The 18,631-nt window shown below is 40.0% G+C and overlaps 1 protein-coding gene across 13 annotated transcripts in view; it reads left to right on the top strand.

The window, feature by feature from the left end:
- Positions 1-18,631, top strand: part of Pex5l (peroxisomal biogenesis factor 5 like) — a 198,882-nt gene that overhangs the window by 102,933 nt on the left and 77,318 nt on the right. For 5 of the 13 annotated variants that reach the window (XM_060378209.1, XM_060378213.1, XM_060378210.1 and 2 more), the window contains one exon: positions 14,906-15,010. The exons of 4 other annotated variants lie outside the window; for them this stretch is intronic. In XM_060378209.1, the coding sequence (XP_060234192.1) occupies positions 14,906-15,010 (105 nt within the window). Of the gene's footprint in view, positions 1-12,669; positions 12,736-14,905; positions 15,011-18,631 lie in introns of all 13 variants that reach the window. 4 more of the 13 variants (XM_060378207.1, XM_060378211.1, XM_060378208.1 and 1 more) reach the window with 1 other exon arrangement.

Here is an 18,631-nt window from a genome sequence, read left to right as displayed (position 1 = left end):
TGAAGTGCTTTCTGCACGAGCGTGAGAACACGTGAAAGAGCTGAGCCGGGCAATCTGCACCTATAACTGAAGCCCTGGGGTGGTGGAGACAAGAGAACACTGGGCTCTGTGGTCAGCTAGGCTAGACTAATAAACTAATCCCAGGCCACACGGGAAGACCCTCTCTCACCAAAGAGAAGCTGTAGAGAAATGATTGAGGAAGATACCCAACGCCGACCTCTCCCCTCCAAATACACGTACACTCACGTGTGTGCACACATGTGCGTGCACACCTGTACACACACCCAAAACAGTGTTTGTGACAGTCCTGGGTACTCTTAAAATGCCCCTGTGCCCCTGGGTTCCACCATTCTGGATTCAGACAACCGCAAGTTGAAAATACACAAGAACAAATCTCATCCATCCTAGCATGGCTTTTCTTTTACAGCATAGTTCCCTAATGCATAATGACTTTCTACAGAGTGCCTACATCATTTTAGGTGCTTAATCTAGAGATGCTGTAGAGCATGTGGAAGGATGTGCATCACATGTCACTTCACAGAAGGAACCTGAACATCTTCGGGATTCGGTACCCAAGGCAGGTCTGGGAACTAGTGCCCAGCCAGGTCTCTGAAAGCTAGCTATATTGCATCTACTACCATTATCACTCTAATAACTAGTTGCCTGTCTTTGGGCAAATTTCCCATTCGGGATTCACGTGTTTCTTCCATGAAATCAAGATATTATTGTCACTAACCTGAAGATACGCCATTTCAGTATTCTGTTCACTATTCAGCTACTCCATTGCTCATTTCTTCTCCTAGCTGTCTTCAAACAAGTTTGAAGAAGCTGTTCCACCTCAAATAAGGGAGTGCTTTTCTCTTGGAAGCTTCAAGTGACAGACAGCACCTAATAACAGGCACCTTCTCTGGGGCCAGCTTCATCTGCAGGGCCCTGTGCTTCCTTCTTACAGATATTGCTCAGGAAATCTGTTTAACTGGGAGGATCAGGAAGGGCTCACGCCCTTCCTTCCCCCAGGCAGCGCACACAATTACTATATTCTCACAGAAAACATCTCCGCAATTTTCAGCTTTTCCAATAATCTTCTAAAATTGGGTGACTCTTGTTCATGTCTCTTCCCTAAGTTAATTTGTGTGGGTCTCAGTACCAGTGAACTTGAAGACACGAGTTCTTCCTTAAGGTATTTTTTTTTTATTACAGTTACAGTCTCTTCTCTGTGGTTTTATTTAACCTCTATGCCAGCTGGGTCACCTCAAATCTCTGGATCAATATAAGATTGACTACAAGCTCTCAGGCACTGTGAGATGCAACACGCCCCCCCCCCCCTCCCAGCACTAGCCTACAAAAGAGAACTCGGAGATATTGAACTCTTTGAACTCTCTGGCTCTGAGCTCGTGCTACTGCTCTATTAAAGGTTTATGGATATCTCTCTCTCTCTCTCTCTCTCTCCCCCCTTCCATTTATCAATATTTAGATTTTTACTCTTTGAGAACTTCACACATAAACAATGCACTTTAATCATATTTACCTCACTCACCCCAGATCTACCCCACCTCCCCACTCCCTCAGTTTCATGCTCTTTTTGTTTTCAATAGTCCACTGATTCTAGTTTATGCTTCCCATAGTCTAATGAGTGTGGGTCCATACCCTCAAAAAAAAAAAAACCGATTCTCCCACCTTTAGAAGCCATCAACTATTGAAAGCTCTTCAGCTAGGGGTGGGGCCTCGCAAACCCCTCCCCACTCACTGCTGAAATGTGATTGCAGAAAGCCAGAGCCACTGTTAGCTTATGAATGTAGTGATCTTGTCATGTCAGAAGACACGATTTCAATCCAGTTTCCCCCTTAGTAATGGCTCTTACAATCTCCCTGCCCCCTTTTTCTGATGGTCCCTGAGCCTTAAAGGGAAAGAGGATGATATAGATATCCTATTTGTGACAGTTATTCTCTGCATTTTGAGCAGTTGTGAATTCATTAACGACTTCCCAGTAGACCAAAAAAAAAAAAAAAAATTGAAAGCTTTTTGATGAGCTTTGTGGTCTATGCTAATAGACAAGTATAGAGATGTGAATTTAGAGGGCAGCTTGACACAATTACCAGCCTAGCAAAACAACAATAGCATATTCACCCTGGCCCTCAGGAGTGCCTGCGTTCCTTCTTGTGTAGTAGGCCTTAAGTTCAGCCAGAAAGCAGTGGTTAATTCCACTGTTCCATTCCACTACTGCACGTGTGGGCACATCACAGTGTGTCGGTTGCTGTCGTAGCTGACAGGGTTCACGTCTGAGCAAGACTGTTTGTAAAATGGGAATGATACTTTCTGGGACTACAACAGCTAGCTATCAGGGAGGAAGCTTCCTGGGAAGTACCAACCTCAGTGCTCCATGCCCAGTGACGAGTGTGTGTGGTGTTTGCAGAAGAAGGGTCTCATCATCAAGTTTGGTAGAGATCCAAGAGCAATAGGGATAGCCTGTATTATATTGGTGTCTCCAGGACAATTCTGACCAATGACTGGGGGTTGCTTTTACAGATTTTTAAAAAGTCATTTAAAAAATAGTCGAGCAACAAAGTACCTATTCTGTGCTGGGTGCTATTCTGGGCTTTTCCTTAATGGCAATGAGCCAGTACATAATGAATGCAGTCATTTTGTTTTCTTCACTTTTCCATACCTTGTTGATGTGAATCTGGTATGTGGCTCTATCCCTTCACTATAAATAGAAAAGTAAAAAGACTCTTTCTTACAACAGATCATTGTGTCCCCAGCAGAAGCAAGAGGAGGTGGATGGGAGAAGACCAGATTGCCACACACAAAGCAATTATTTTAACTTGGAAAGCTCTTTTAGCCAGTCTTCATTTTTCTTCCATGTAGCTAGTTGCTTCTTCCTTCAAAGAAACACTCTGATTTCAGAGTAAATGGAAGTCCTCTTCCTTCATACAGTTTAAGGAGAATATTATAAATATTGAAAGGGCTAGTGATTATGTCATGGTGCTTAAAAGGCTTGTTCTTTAATACTAGCGGGACTCTATTAGACTCTTATCCAGGAGCCATTATCTTCCTGGTCTCTGACTGAAGGTGTTTGGGAAGGAGATCATTATCTTGCCATACCTTAAGTTCAGAAGAAACCTCACAAAATCTGAAACAGGTGAAACAATATTGCATATTTCTATGCATTCATTCATTCATTCATTCATTCAACAAAGCTTTATGTAGCACCTGAGTGACTCAAAAAGCCCTGTATTTGTGGTAACACACAACAGAAGGAGGCTGAATGCCAAAAAAAGTCATAGTCCAGAGCAGTTAGGGAAGGTATCAGTGAGCTTGGACAGGAAGGGCAAAGGGTGAGTGGAATTGGGAATTGGTGATGCAGCAATGAGAAGGGAACTAATGGTAAGTGAAGAAAGAGAAAGAAATCATAGAAAGGTCTTAGGGGACTGGGAAGCTGCAGGGAGAAAGAGGAAGAGGGCCTGACAAAATAGGGAAAGCGTGGTGACAAGAGCAAGGAAAATGGCCAACCACATTTCACCTATACACAGAAGACGATGAGAACAGGAAGTGGGTGTATCTATGAACCCCAAAAGCCCACCCCTAGTGATGTACTTCCTCCAGCAAGGTTGCACTTTCTAAATATTCCATAGCTTTACCAAATAGCATCATGAACTAGGGACCAAGTGTTCAAATACCTGGGCCTGAAGGGAACATTGCTGATTCAAATCACTACTAACTTCCCTCTTCCATTTTTAAGATAATGCCAAGCCAATTGGATAAATTATTCTTAAAGCTCCAGGGTAAGTTTGACAACAAAAAAAAAATTGCTGTAAAGTTTCCAAACCTTGAAGATTTTCATATAGAAAAATCTACAACACTGTAGGTCAAATTCTTCATTGATGTTTTTTTTAATCTCTTAAAATAAATCACAATGAAGATTTTAAAAATATTTATTATAAATGAAAATAAGACCAGAAGATGAATTTAACCTTTAAATACTCCTGAATGAATTAATAATAAATTCAACCTACAGCTGCTAAGGCAACCTAAAGGGTAGCATGGGCAGCAGACCTTAAGAACAGTGGATCTCAATCTTCCTAACACTAATCTTCCTAATCATCCTTTAATGAGGTTCCTTATACTGTGGCAACCCCCAACCATGTTGCTACTTCACAACTGTGATTTTGTTACTTTTATGAATCCTAATGTAAATATCCGCTACGCAGGATATCTGACATGCAACCACTTTGAAAGGGTTTTGACCCCCACCCTCAAGAGGGTCTTGACCCACAGACTGAGAGCCAGTGCCTTAGAGGGACTACCGTGGCAAATTCTCAATAGTTACAGTTTAGAGAATGCACCACTGTAAGCTGAGAAGTTGAAAGGGTTATCTTTGAGGTTTGGGGTGCAATGGAAAATGGTAAAGCTTTATATAACAAGTGCAGTAGGAAGCGGGAATGAGTTCACTCAATTTCAGTGCCCGAGCACACAGAAAGGAAGGCATGTCTTTTTCAATGGCAGCTCTCTCCTCATTATCGGCACAAGACCAGAAGCCTCCTCTTCCCTTGGAGGAATGGAGTGACCTCACCCTGAAGGCTATGCCCACACCACAACATCTGTCTTCTTCACATGACCCTCCCAGCTGTGTTTTCAGACATGTTACTAAATCCTTCTGGACTCTGAGACAGAATGGGTTTTTTTTTTTCTTCAAGATGAGAGATTTCTTAAGGGGAGGGTGAGAAGAAAGATTAATTTGTGTGTGTGTGTGTGTGTGTGTGTATGTGTGTGTGTTCTATATAATACATTATATAATATAGAATATATCATAAGTAACTGTAATAATCAGTTATTATATACTAATATGGGAATAAATAGAATATAATGCCAGAGAAATGATTTTTCTATAGCTATAGGATCTATCCAGACCAAGTATCAATCTCAATTTATCTATTAAAATGTCAGGGCCATGCAGTTCCTTTTATATGGGTCCTAAGAGATTATAAATGCACTATTTAGCAGGTTGAATGGAGCTCAATTCAAAGCATATATACATATATATATAATGGGATGTGTGTGTGTGTGTGTGTGTGTGTGTGTGAGTGAGTGTATGCGTGTGTATGACTAGAGAGAAACTGGCAGGGAATTCACTTTTGTCTAGCTGAGAAGAACTTCATAAGCAACTTAAAGACCTTGTCAAAATTCTCTCTACCCATTTTGGTGCCCTGAGACACAGCCTGTGAACATCTTTCTGGTGTGGAACACGTATGTGGCCATGCTTCCTGTGAAGGGCAATAGAAGGAACTCAGTACAGCCAACAACAAAATGGTGTGCACAACTGTGCGAATCTGTTAGGCTCAGATGCAAGATGCAGAGCTGGGAAATGGCTCCAGTAATAAAATGTTGGCCTTGCAAGCACAAAGACCTGAGTCTGATCTCCAGAACCTACCTTACAAAATCTAGGCATGGCAGTATAGCCCTATAAGCCCAGCGATGGTGCGGCAGGGACAGCCAGATTCCTAAGCTACTGACCACCCAGCTTAGCCTCCGTGATGAGCTTGGGCTAGCAGCAGACCCTGTCTCAAATCAAGGTTGACAGCATCTGAAGAATGACATCCAAGGTTGTTGCATGTATCCATATACATGCAAATGTATACTTACACACATGTATAACCACGTGCTCAGGAAGCACGATATGAAATGCCAATACACCAGTCAAGCTAGTGAACCTTTCGTAACTATTAGAAATGTTTTCAGAACCTGAGTCCTCTTTGCTGAACTCTTTCTTACAATTTTCAAGTTGAAAGTCATCACTTCTTTCATCATGTACACTTGATTGGGTAGATTTGTTCATATGGTACTGTTTGTCAGCCCTCAAGCACAGGAAATGGCCTGTGGATTCACCCCAACCTTGCAGGCTTTGCAAGTCTACATCTGGACCTGAGAAGGCCACATCAGGCTTGCTCAGGTTCTCGTTGTCATGGAGTCTTCTCATTTCTCACTTTATCATACCGCGCTTTATCAGATTACTGTTTCAGAGTAATAGTTCTTTCTGATACTAAGGCTCCCAGTGCATATGGGCGATCATTGACCCAGCTAATGGAGTTCTGCTGATTTAAGGCATTATTAGCGGGTAATGAAGGTCACCCTCGCATGTTATTATCCGGTGGAGTCTCACAAAACCTCTGCAGAAACAATGAGACTACTTTCTACTTCCTTCTTACCTGACAGCTTAAAGAGAACAAAATTCTCTTGGGCAAAATTCTCTGCCCAAGGTCAAACAAGAAAGGAAAGCGCTGTTTCTAGAGGCCAGCCCTCAATTTCTAACTCCACGTTCTGTGCTCTGTCCACTCAGGAATCCATATTGTCACACACAGCTAGGTTGGGGCACACCCAGCATCTTATACCATCTTTTAGCTGATATTCAAATATTATGATACTTGGAAAAGGTGGAAACGTCTCTTCCATTCTCAGAACACAAATATAAACTAAGAAGAGTGGGGGTGGGTCTTGAGTTTAGCCACAATCTCAACACTCACCATAGAGTCACTCTCCTAGCTATCTCCCTAGCCCAAACTTCCAGATGACAATAAGCATGGGTTGGGAGAAAATGGAATAGTGTTTTGTGACTTTGTTCTTATGCACGTGAGCATGTGCGTTTGTAGTGTGTGTAATATATATATAATATATATAATATAGTAATATATATTATATATATTATATATAATATGGGGGGCAGAGATTCATTATCAAGTATCTTCCTCTCTCACTTTCCAACTTATTTCTTGAGACAGGGTCTCACACCAAACTTGGGCTTGCAGATTCATGGGAAAATCAAGAACTTATTTTATCTGTCTTTTTGGTATTTATAACAAAACGTATATTTGGAACTAAGCAAATGATGATACAGCCACCAATGGAAATGACAATTCCATGTTTATAGTGATTATGGAAAAGGAATTGGCTTTATTTTCAACCCTTGTATCCCAAGAATTCTATCATGTAAAGTTTCCTCTGGACACCATTGAAGCTGATGTCATCATAGGTAAGTCACAATAGACCAGTTTAACTCTGATAGGCAGGGTCAAGCAACAGCTTACATTGAGCTGCTGGTATTTACTCCATGAATTACTACAACTATAGCATATGACTATATATTTGCAGACTGATGGAGCCCATGCACTCAGCAATCCATGGGTTAGCAGCTATTGTGCACCTCTCATATGCCATGCTTTCATGTGACTATGTCATATCGTTGAAGCATATAGTCTTTATTTCCATAAGGCAAAACAGAGGCTTAGCAAGAATATTTATAAAAGGCAAAGCTGGGATTGGAACTCTCTCTTGAGTCTAATTGCACTGGCGCAACAGGACAAATGTTCTCCCTTCCTCTCCCCAACTGCCACCTGTAGCTGCTCATCCCTTGGCCACACCTGGATGGACTGGCTGTGACCCGCAAATGCAAATTCTTCCTGTGCCTCTCTCAACTCCCCACAAGATTTAGGAGACTGTCTGCACTTAGGGGACCCAGTGGTATAGAGAAAAGCAAAGCCACACATTTCCAGAGTTAGAAAAGCATAGTAGGGTAGGCATTACCAGGGTCTCAATTTCATCTTGCATTTTTTAAGGAAGTCAAGCCATGGGCCACCTTAGCTATAGACCTTCTTGCCTGGGGACTTAGGAATTTGGCCTACTTTCTGGAGATCACTTTTTCCTAAGTTTCGTCAACAAAACTATAGTGTTTTAATGACTGGGAAGGATGACAAAACAAAAAAACTAACAAAACAAAAAGCAAAACTTGTACCTCCCAGAACATGAGGAAAGGTACTGGTAATTGGTCTCCAGGGCCACAATTTTGGGGCATCATTTAGAAATAGAATGTTCCTAAAATATTCACAATGAAGTAAATTCTAATTCATTGGTTAATAGTTTGCCTCCGGGGTTAAACAGATGCAGGGTTATTCTACTGAATAACAAGTAGGTAGATTTGCTAAATCTAATTCTATAATTTGGAAACTGGACTTTTAATGAATAGTCTTTCAAGAAAGGAGTCCAGGAAAGCCTCAAATTTGCTTCAAGGTAACAATATGAAGCATTTAAAAGCCACCTTTGGCAAGTGGATGAAATTCTTTGTTATATGTTCTTTGTTGTAGTGTATGTACCAGAAGTTTGGGAAATTCATCTCAATCCTGGTGTTAATAAGGTTGAGAGGTGACCATACTGACCCAAGGGAACATTTCTTCTGGTGACTACATATTTATCTGTAAAGATTCCCATCTATTCTGTTTGTCTTGGAATATGTTCCAGTTCTGTTTATCTTGAAATATGTTCCACAATAGACAATGTGGAAGATAACAAAAGAGCCCTGTTTTTGCATGTGGCTCCTACCATTCTGTATTGTCACTGCTCACCATTCTAAGATCAACTTACTCAGCAGTTTGGCCTCCTGCATACACGTAGGTGCCACGCCTCAAGACTTTTCAGAAAGACCATGGCCACTCTTTCCGGGCCCCAGCTGAGTCCCAGCGACTATGTGTGTAAGTGCTGAGTGACCTGTATGTCAGCCCTTCCCCAATGTTGGGATTCGTGTCCATTTGTACAAGATTACATGTCCTGAGGAGGGGAAGAGGAGTTATTGACAGGTTAAAAAAAGAAAAGGCGATCTTTCCTTTAAACCAGCTCCCCTCAAAGGGTGCAAATGACCTATGATATTTGACAAGAATATGTTTAGGGAATTCATTCTTCACACAATAATCAAAGACCTTTCAAAACATAACAGATTTGAGATTTATCATACAAAAATATGTTCTATATTTATTTCTTAATTTCTTAATACATTATTAATGCCACCGCCAATGTAAAAGTGAGGTCAGAAGAAAAGAAACACTTTAAATCAGTACACCCTCAGTAGAGAAAGTTGCTTGCAACATAATGAAAGGCTTGCCCTTAAGGTGAAGTGGTTTAGAGGCCCTTTAGTCAAGCCTGACACTAAAACATCTGTAATCCAGAGCTAGTGTCAGGAGAGGAGGCCTGAGTGCTGGCTCTCACCTTGACCATCTGTGGAGGGTAAACATGTCTGAGGACACAGTGGGAGGGGAGCAGGCCGTGTTTGACCTCGGAAGAACAAACAGAATGCTAATTATTGACAAAATGGAGTCTGTTAATTAAAAGAAAAAAGTCTGTGCTTCAGAGCAAACTTCAGGCCACTTCACCCAGCAACCCTTTGTTAATTTTAAGGAATTTTTATTTGTATGTGTGAAGTTCCCTAAACATCTAATTAAAACTTTCCCGCTAACTCGGGATCACCTTCTGCCAAAGTTGGCCTTGTTATATCAGTATCTTAAAGAGTTGGAAAATGGAAATCCAAGAAGCATATTACTGGAAGTACTTAAATACCTGTGTGCCCATGGGGACCGGCGCCAGATAATGAGAAATGGTGTAAGAGAAATAAACACAGTCTTCCTTCTCATGAGGCAGCTTCACTGATGACATGTAGCTATGCACATCTTACTGAATAAAGAACGATAGTAAGGGCCTAGGAAAGGGTTCAGATTGCTTGTATCTCTCAGAAATTTTGGATACCAGGCAAGCTGGCAACTTCCTGTAACTCCAGTTACAGAGGGTGCCTGGTCTTCAGGGGCACGCACACACACACACATAAAATAATGATGATGATGATAATAATAATAATAAATCTTTTTTAAGGTACAAAACATTGGGTGAAGCCAATCCAGAGCTCCCTTAGAGGTGGTTAAAAAGGAGAAGCCACATGTCTGCATTAGTCCCATTTCCACAACTTTAAAATAAAGGACTGAAACACTGGGCATGGGGAGGTCTCAGGGCAGGGGAGAGGTAGATAGAATCAGCCCAAGCAGAAGCCTGCTCTATGTTTGGAAATCAACATTGCTTCATCTGTCTGGGAACAAGCACAAAATGGCAGGCAGGAATGGCCAGTGCTCAAAGGCCCCTGGGAAACTCTGCTCTACCTCTTCTCCTGTTGAGGCCCCAAGAGACCATGACATTTAGCTTCCCGAGAGAAAGGGTACTTATGTGACTATGCACAGGCCAGCAAAGGGCAACCGGCAGAGATTGGCTTTGTCGTAGCAGCTTCCTGAAGGTGGGATTAGACAAAACTGAGTAACATTTCAAAACTATGAAGACTGCAGGGGCTTGTGCTTATGAGTGTATATGCGACAGGTCACACTTACGAGCGTGGACATGTCAGTCCTTCAAACATTTACCCCAAGAAATATTACATTTCTGTTAGTCAAAAATAAAATGTAGTGTTTGTGGAAATTTTAAGAAGACATAAGTTTCTTTTTTATTTTCCCATTTCTGATGTTTCTCCATTTTGGATACTCTTATATATTGATTTTTCAAATCAAAACCCAAAGGTTAGATCTTAAATCCATGTTAGTTCCAGGTTAAGAGGAGTATCTAATTTTGTCATCTTTTACCTTTTTCCTTATTTGGGTGCATTTTCATTTCTTTATTTCATATTCATTTCTTTGTAATAAAGTGAGAGATTAAAGATAATAAAACATTTTTTAAATTACAAACTTTATGTGGCCAACAAGATGGTTCGGGCAGTAAAAGCACTTGCTGCCAATCCTAATGACATGAGCTTGACCCCCAGAACTGGCACAGTGGAAGGAAAGAACAACCAACCTCAAGTTGTTCTCTGACCTCCACATATATTCTCTCTCTCTCTCTCTCTCTCTCTCTCTCTCTCTCTCTCTCTCTCACACACACACACACACACACACACACACACTAAATGCCATAATTTTTAAACCACAAACTCCACAGTAGCTAAAATCTGTAACTAGCAGACTGATCACAAATGAATTGACTATCTGTGTATTATGCACTAAGGCACTCAGATAGATGTCAAGGATCTTCATAAAAATGGCAGACTGGCACTCATCATTAGAAAGAACCAAACGAGTACTAACATTTATGAAGCTGCTATGATCTAAAATAGAAAGATCACACGAGTAAAATACTTGAGTTAGTTGTACATGAAGACCAAACAAACAAAAGCATCTCATTAGAAATGTGCTTCCAAGTGAGATTATGGATGGCTGATCCTCCTAGAATGGAAAAAGAATTCCATAATCCTAGTGCTTGGAAGTCTGAAGCAGGAACTTGACACAACTTCAAGGCAGCATGCATTATATAGTGATTGGCAGGCCAGCTTAGGCTACACAATGAGACCTTTTGGCAAAGCCAAGCATGACCAAAAACCAACAGTTTGCTTGTGTCAGGTCTGAGTGATGACACTGAAGAGTGACTTATGCCTGAAATGTGATTGATATCGTAAGCAAGTCGTTTCAGTGGAGAGAAGAGAGCCACCCTCAGCCCTGAAATACTGTGATGTGGTAGGAAGGGTGGACACAGGCACAGCTAGCTGGTCTGGGTCCCTCCTATGCTTCAGATGAGCTGTGGCCAAATCCCTCTGATTTTCAGTCTTACAAGTGTCCAAGTGAGGTATATCTCCACAAATAAGTTATCAGGAGATCAAATACCAAAACTTTGTCGGGTTTCTGGTAGAATGCTGAACTCGTTGTTGCATCTCCTGGTGGCTCCATCCCCTTCTCTGAGAGTCAGAGGGTATAGCAGCAATCTGAAGACCTCTGTTGGCTCCCCAGCCTGAGGCAGCCCCGTGACACCCAGCATTGCTCTGTATCTTCCATTCCACATGACCAAAAAGAAAAGCAGTGAATCAAAGCTCAGCTTTCTTAAATGGCAAATGTTGATGTATCTGCCAGAACCCCATGTTTTAATGGTGTATTCCCATTTTCCAAGCAGGAGTTGAAAAGGTTGTTCTCAAGAACTGTCTAACAGGCAGTCACTTTATTGTTGAAGAAAGAGATGATAAATGAGAGACATCATGGAGTTCCTTTCGCAAAGCACCGAGAAAAACGTTACTCTTTTGCACACAATGTTTTCTAGTTAAAACCATCTTAAGAAATTCAACAAGGAAATGTGGAAAAGTAAATTTCACATATGATCAGAAAAGACATGCCTGAAATAATAGCCAAGGCTGTCCCCACGTGGAAAATTTAATCTCCTCCTAATCCACTTCTTTCCTGTTCTTGTTAACCACAAGGTAGGATAAACAGCTTCATGTAGTGTGAAGTATGTGTAACTTGCTTCTCGATTAAATGTATTTCTGGTTGTATTTTCATGTTGTTGTCTTCGTGTGGTTTCAAATAATAACTTGGTGTTGACCTTTTGGCACAGTTACGTTTGTAAAGTTGAACTATTGAGTATATGGGTTTCTTCGAATGTGTTAAGCAACTGACCTCTATGAAGAGCCACCTCCCACCGTGGTGGCTCTACTGTTAGCACTGAGAGCTACTGATGGCAAAACTGAACAGCTGCTACAACGTGTGCCAGCCGCATTGTAAACTTCAAGAGCAGCATTCTACAAATTAGGAGGGAAGTCACCAGTCACAGCCAAATGGAGGACACCAGATGGAGGGGACGGTCGGAAGGGAGGGGTTCCTTGTTAGATGAGTGGATCCACTGGGTTCAGTAGCCTCTCAAATCCCCTTTCTGCAGCCACCAAGCTCCCCTCTGAGCGCACACTGTACCACATGGTTAAACAACAAAGCTCGTGGGGTGTTGGCTCTAAAGCCAACAGTTGCAAGAGGGAACTAACCCAAGTATCATGACTCTTTCCAGGTAGTAGGTGTAACCTTGAAGAAAAAATGGCACTGTCTTCAAAAAAGTGACCTGACCCTGGCTTTGGTGGGTTTTTCTGCAAGAAATGCAAAGCCCCGCATGTGTTTATGGTCCAACCTTTCAGCCGACCACTGCTTTGTTCTAGAGTTCAGCATGAAAGGACTTATTTTTGTTTGGTTTTTGTTTCTGTTTTAGTAAAAAGCATGTCTCTTGCTAATTCTAGCTATTATAGTTGCACATGTAAAAATTCTCTCTGTGTAGTTTTTAGATTGGTAGCATTTCAAAGAAATGATATTTTGAAAAATTCCCCTGAAATTTTTTGAGATGCTTATCAATTGATATCTTCCTTCTCATCGCAAGAAGAGTCTGAGTTACTGCTTTTTAACTATACCTGATAATACTAGATTTGCTCTTTTCAATATAGTAGGGTTGTGAATATAAGCATGCCACTTTGTTTATTGCTGTATTAGTAGAATGTCTTAGAGCATGGAAAGACTTCTTCACAAAAGATTTTGCTCTTGAAAAGAAAAGTTACAGACATAAATGTTATAAAGCAGATTTTTTTCTATAAATGAGCACTGATTATAAACATATTGTAAGGTTAATAGCATGCACTGTTTCAAACAATGTTAATATATGAAAGACATGTTAAACGGCTTAATGGTGCCCCATACATCTTTCCTCAGAATTTAGAATTGTGCTATTATCTATTTTAGGAAAGTCACATTGCTTCATTAAAGAGGAAAACTGGAGTTCTTGTCTACCCCATTGGCTCTGCAGTGAAACCTCGTTTCCCTTTATTCTTCCAGAAGTCAGTGAGTCTAAGGATCAAGGCCACATAGTCTTTTGATAACACATATGAAAATTATTATAACTGATATATCTATGAGATAAGCTTTCCAGTACTTGCTATCCCAACACATGGTCATTTAATAATGCAGTCATTAAGCCAAAACAAAGCTACAGAACTATAAACACACATCTTAACACATTTTAAGATCCACACATCTTAAAATCTGTTAACTGTGCAAAAAGGTTTCCTTTCTCCCATAAATATAAGCTATAACTGGCTACATTTTAGGAAGTTAGAACCTGAGAAAATGGGGGGTTTGCTCCCTAAACGGGACCTGCTTTCTACATGTCTTTGGAATACCTAAAATACTAATATAATTGGAGCCCTTTTGCATTGTATCAGGTGAGGCTACTGAGTCTTAGTGAGTTCTGGAGTTAATTTCCTTTCCGGGCAGTGTTCCAACAGACACACACACACACACAGCACCTGTCCATGTGTCTTTTTACTTGTGAGACAGCTATATCTTAAGTAGATTGACAACACAAATATTATGTGTATAATTAATATAAAACTATTTTCTCCAGGGAGGTTCTGCCAAGAGACCTGAGAAAAATCAAAGTTTTTGTTTTGAAAATATTGAGATTATTGGGAAAGCAATGTATTATTTTGTTTTGCTTTGCTTTGTTCCATGATGGCATCCCCATATTTACTCTGATAAACTTGAAAATCTGGTCAGCTGAAAGGACAGAAGGCTGACACCCCTGGCTGACTCACGATTCTCCTCATGTGAGACAAAACTGGCACCAGATACTGCGAGATCACTGCCCCAGCGGGAACATCTTACTTATATACTTAGAGAATTCAATTAAAAGACACTTCTAAAATTGTGCTGAAGTTCCTTGGTCTCAAAAAGCTTAGGGGAAGAAACTTTACTTCCCTCAGGTCAGTCCGTCTCACAGAACACCATGAGGAACACCCTGGTATGTGAAGCCACTGCAGAACAATTACAAGATGAAGTTTGTATACACCTTATGCCAAATTCACAGGAAAATGACATTCCAAAGACCACTTTGCCCTAAACCAAAGTATCTAGGGGCTGTCTAGTCATAATTTACAAATGAACACAGCAGGAAAGCCATAGCATGCTAAAATTGATACTATAAAAATATGTTCATATCATGTTAATTGCCTCCAAATATATTATACATATAAAAATACTATGTTAAACAGGTCCGCTGTAAAGGGTGAAAAGTAGCTAACTAAAAGTTCACAAATAATCTTTCAGATTCTGTGTGTTTTCTCCTCAGCCAAAAGCCTCAAGATGCCCTGGCAGCAGCCCATCTCTTCACTCATGTCGGATTGCTCTTTAAACATTAGCCTATCTTGTCACAAATAACTTCAAGACGCCTCCTGACACATTCGTTGTTGATTTCACTGTTGTAGGGAAAAGGCTCTAGGGCTGCAGATAAGGCTGTTGCCATGGTGATGAAGGAGATACCGAGGGAGGAGTCTGCAGAAGAAAAGCCCCTCCTTACTGTGACATCACAGGTGGGCAGACCCATAGGGTTCCTGTAGGAAGCTGACATATGTTAATGTATCAAAAAAATGTAATCATCAGCTAAAAAAAAAAAAAAACTAACTCAAGTTAATCTTTTAAATCAGTTTCAATGAAACAACTGTACAAATATGAGTGAAAGCCAAAATTGTAAAAGAAAAAAAGAACTAGTTCATGATCATGAATATTTATTTTCATTATTCAGCATTAGTTTTAAAAATTAAGACAATATGTGTGCAAGTATAACACTCTACTTCTTTAAAAGGAGTCTTACAGTAACTTTGAGAAATAACAATAACAAGCAAAAAAGAATCAAATTCCTGAATAAATACAGTCATATTATATACATATGTCAGTTTACCAGTAGATGCTCTAAATTTTCTTAAATGTTAACTATATTTCTGTTGTGACTTTGCATACTACACATTTGTCTATACATATTTATGTCGATAACTAAGTTACAGGAATGAGCCGGAAGTCCCCAAGTCTCCATGCAGAAAATGGCTCTTTGCTCCTCTTCACACTTGGTGGCCTTGATGAGGAAACACCGTCTCTATTTTGAGCCCTGAAGGGCCATTTTCAGCCTTTTATTGCAACACACATTTTTTTTTTTTTTAAGTCTACATCTGTCTTGGAAGGAGTGCTGAAACTAACTGCTCCCGCACATGCCCGGGGACTCCCGGAACACCCTGTAAACGTCTCCATAAATATCTATGGCACGAATCACCGCCACCCTGTGCAATTCCCAGTTTTAAACTATAAGATGAAAAATATTTTTCTTGCATTTTATCTTATAATTTAGATTAGGTTGTTATGTTAAACATTTCATTTCTTCCATAACGCATTTGTAAATGCAGCGATTCTCTTCCGATTACGCTCACGCCTAGAATTAGAAAAAATGGCCATTTACAGCCCTTGCGAAGCGCATTTCTGTCAAAAGCTAAATTATGGCGGCTTATTTTCAGAATATCAGCAGATCTGGTCCCCAGCTGCTGCCAACATGTGTGGTTTTATTTTATTCTAAATGCCACGTTGTAAGTAATGAAAATTACATAACACCAAAATTGGATAAATTTTTAAGTTATTAAAGATTTCTAGGTTTGGGAAATAAATTTTATGTTGTCACGGTGGGTTTGTTGTTGTTGTCCATAAAGAAAAGATGCTTTTTCTTCAGTGTCATAAAGTTGACTGTCCTTTACTGAGTTGACATAATGAAGTACATATTATTTTACAATGATCACCTGCCCATCAGAGTCAGACCTTTATGAATCCCATACGCAAATTATCCAGCCCATGATACCTCTGTAAATGATTGGCAGGTGAGCACTTGGCATTTCCTGGCAGGTGATGAGCCTGTGCTATTGTTGGTTCATGTGCTATACCATAGCATCTTGGGATTTCCACAATTAAAACAGACTCCAGTTGTCTCCCAGCCCTCAAATTTTGTTGTTACTTCCCCGTAATCATTTCCACTCGTATGATATTATCATCATAGTCTCAGCTTGAATTCAAAATTTCATGCACAATTATGTTTTTAATTTTTTTTAATTTAGAGAAGAAATCATAAATGACATCATCTTCTCACATTCAGAACATTTGTGTGTGCCAGGTTCCTTCTAAATCTCCACCTAGTGTTGGGTTGACTTTCTGAGACATGGATTATGACTTTACTGCATGAGGATTGTGTAATGCTTTCTTTGATGCTTCGTATTCTTATTGCATACTGGCCAGTTTATGAATCAGCAGGCAGAATTCTGATTCATAAAATGTGATGCACCTGTTGTGATAATAATTCTGTGGAACTCAATGACAGCTGTGCTAGAATAATTTCTCAATCAAATGTAGGTTTATTAGCTGATATGTTTTTTTACATCACACAAGTGGCTTTTCCCCTGGTATGCACCAGTGGCATGCACAAGCCACAAAGAAGCAGAGGGAGCTGAAAAAGTGAGTACTTCCCATGGCCACCACAGCACCCAGTCCGTCTGCCATGCCACATTTTTTTAGTTGTTAACCTGTGTGACTGTGCCAGTGTCTTGACATGTTTGTTTCAGTGTCTCTTGTAAAGTCCCCTGGGGCATAGCACTACATATTGCTGAGTACAGGGACTGTCTTCATCCCTGGTATATCGATGCCAGCTGTCACGTCATAGATGCCAGATAAGTCTGACAGTTGCTACCCTCTCAGGATAACCACAAAAGAGAAATACAGAACAAGCCACTGTATCCCCTTACCTCGTTCAGTAACTGTTAACTCAGCAGCCCGATATTTCAGCACTTTAGGACAGTGATTATAATGGTTTGTTCTAGAACTTTTAAGTGGATTTAGCTAGCCATGCTCCAGTGAAAGCATCTTCAGTAGATGGAACAATGCAGAAGAATTAGCCAGATGATCAGATTCAAAACCTAGACCCCAGAAAGTATAATTAGCAATTCTATAGAAACAAACAAATTCAAGTTCATGCTGTCCTAAATTAATGCTAACTCAAATAATTTGTAAACAAGAATACACTGATGATAGATTTGAAGGAAAAACACATACACTGCCAAATCTTTGAGGAAAAACTTCTCCCAGCCTGTGCTGTCTAGTACCATAGCCACAAGTCTCGTGGCCACTAAATACTTCCAGCTTCTGGAATTTGAGACATGCTGCAAAATTTAAAAAAAAAAAAATGTTTTGAAGGCCTAATTCAAAAATATGCAAACTATCACATTAATATTTCTTATTTATCACATGTTGAAATATTTTGGATATGCTGGATGAAATAAAATATATCATGGAAATTATTTTTACTTGTTAATGACCACAGAAGATTTTTATAGTATAAAGTTCTTATTGTTTGCATTAAGCAGCACTGCTGTGAACTATAATGCTATAAGCAAATCTAATTTTATGTAGCCATGTTCCCAAAGATTATGCCATTGAAAATGAGGATTTTTTTTAACAAAACTAAAATGGCCTTAGTGAGTACATTTCTCTCAGAAGGAAACTTGAGAAAGTTTCATTTTGACATATTTGGTTTCCTGGGTTGTTTTTTGGTGTTTTGTTGTTTGTTTGTTTTACTCAGGGTGTCCTCAGCTCCTTTTTTTACAGAGTACAGTGTCTTAGAATTGAGTTTCATGTCTCTTCTTCCTAAAGGGCTTTTTTTTTTCCTTCCTGATCCACCAATGTGCTCTATTTGTTCCCATTTCTTATTCCTCAATAGGAATTAATTTTTCTGTATATGATAAAGGGAGAAATAGCAATGTCCTTGACTGGGAAAACATTCTCAAGGTGACTAAGGATAGCTTCATTTGGGTTCCTATCATCAATTTAAAATGATTGCCTTAATTATATGTACCTACCTTCCTCAATAGTGTCACTGCCCAACTGTAGAACAATATTATCAGTTTCTTTTCTACAAATAGATTAATTTTATACATCTAACTGTCCTGCCTGGAGAGTCTGATTGTCTGATCTTTAGATTAAGCCAAGGATTTGGAGGATGTTTGACCATGATAAGAAGAACTAACACAGCTATGGGTCTGGGCTTGGTCAGTCCTGTTAGTACACAGATACCTAATGCCCTCAGGTATCAAAGCAGCTGAGGCCAGGCTCTGAAGTTAGACTGTTTA

Source organism: Meriones unguiculatus, chromosome 2, assembly GCF_030254825.1.
Source record: "Meriones unguiculatus strain TT.TT164.6M chromosome 2, Bangor_MerUng_6.1, whole genome shotgun sequence".
NCBI lineage: Eukaryota > Metazoa > Chordata > Mammalia > Rodentia > Muridae > Meriones > Meriones unguiculatus.
The sequence above is the reverse complement of the archived record's forward strand: the minus strand, read 5'-3'. Positions and strand labels throughout refer to the sequence as shown.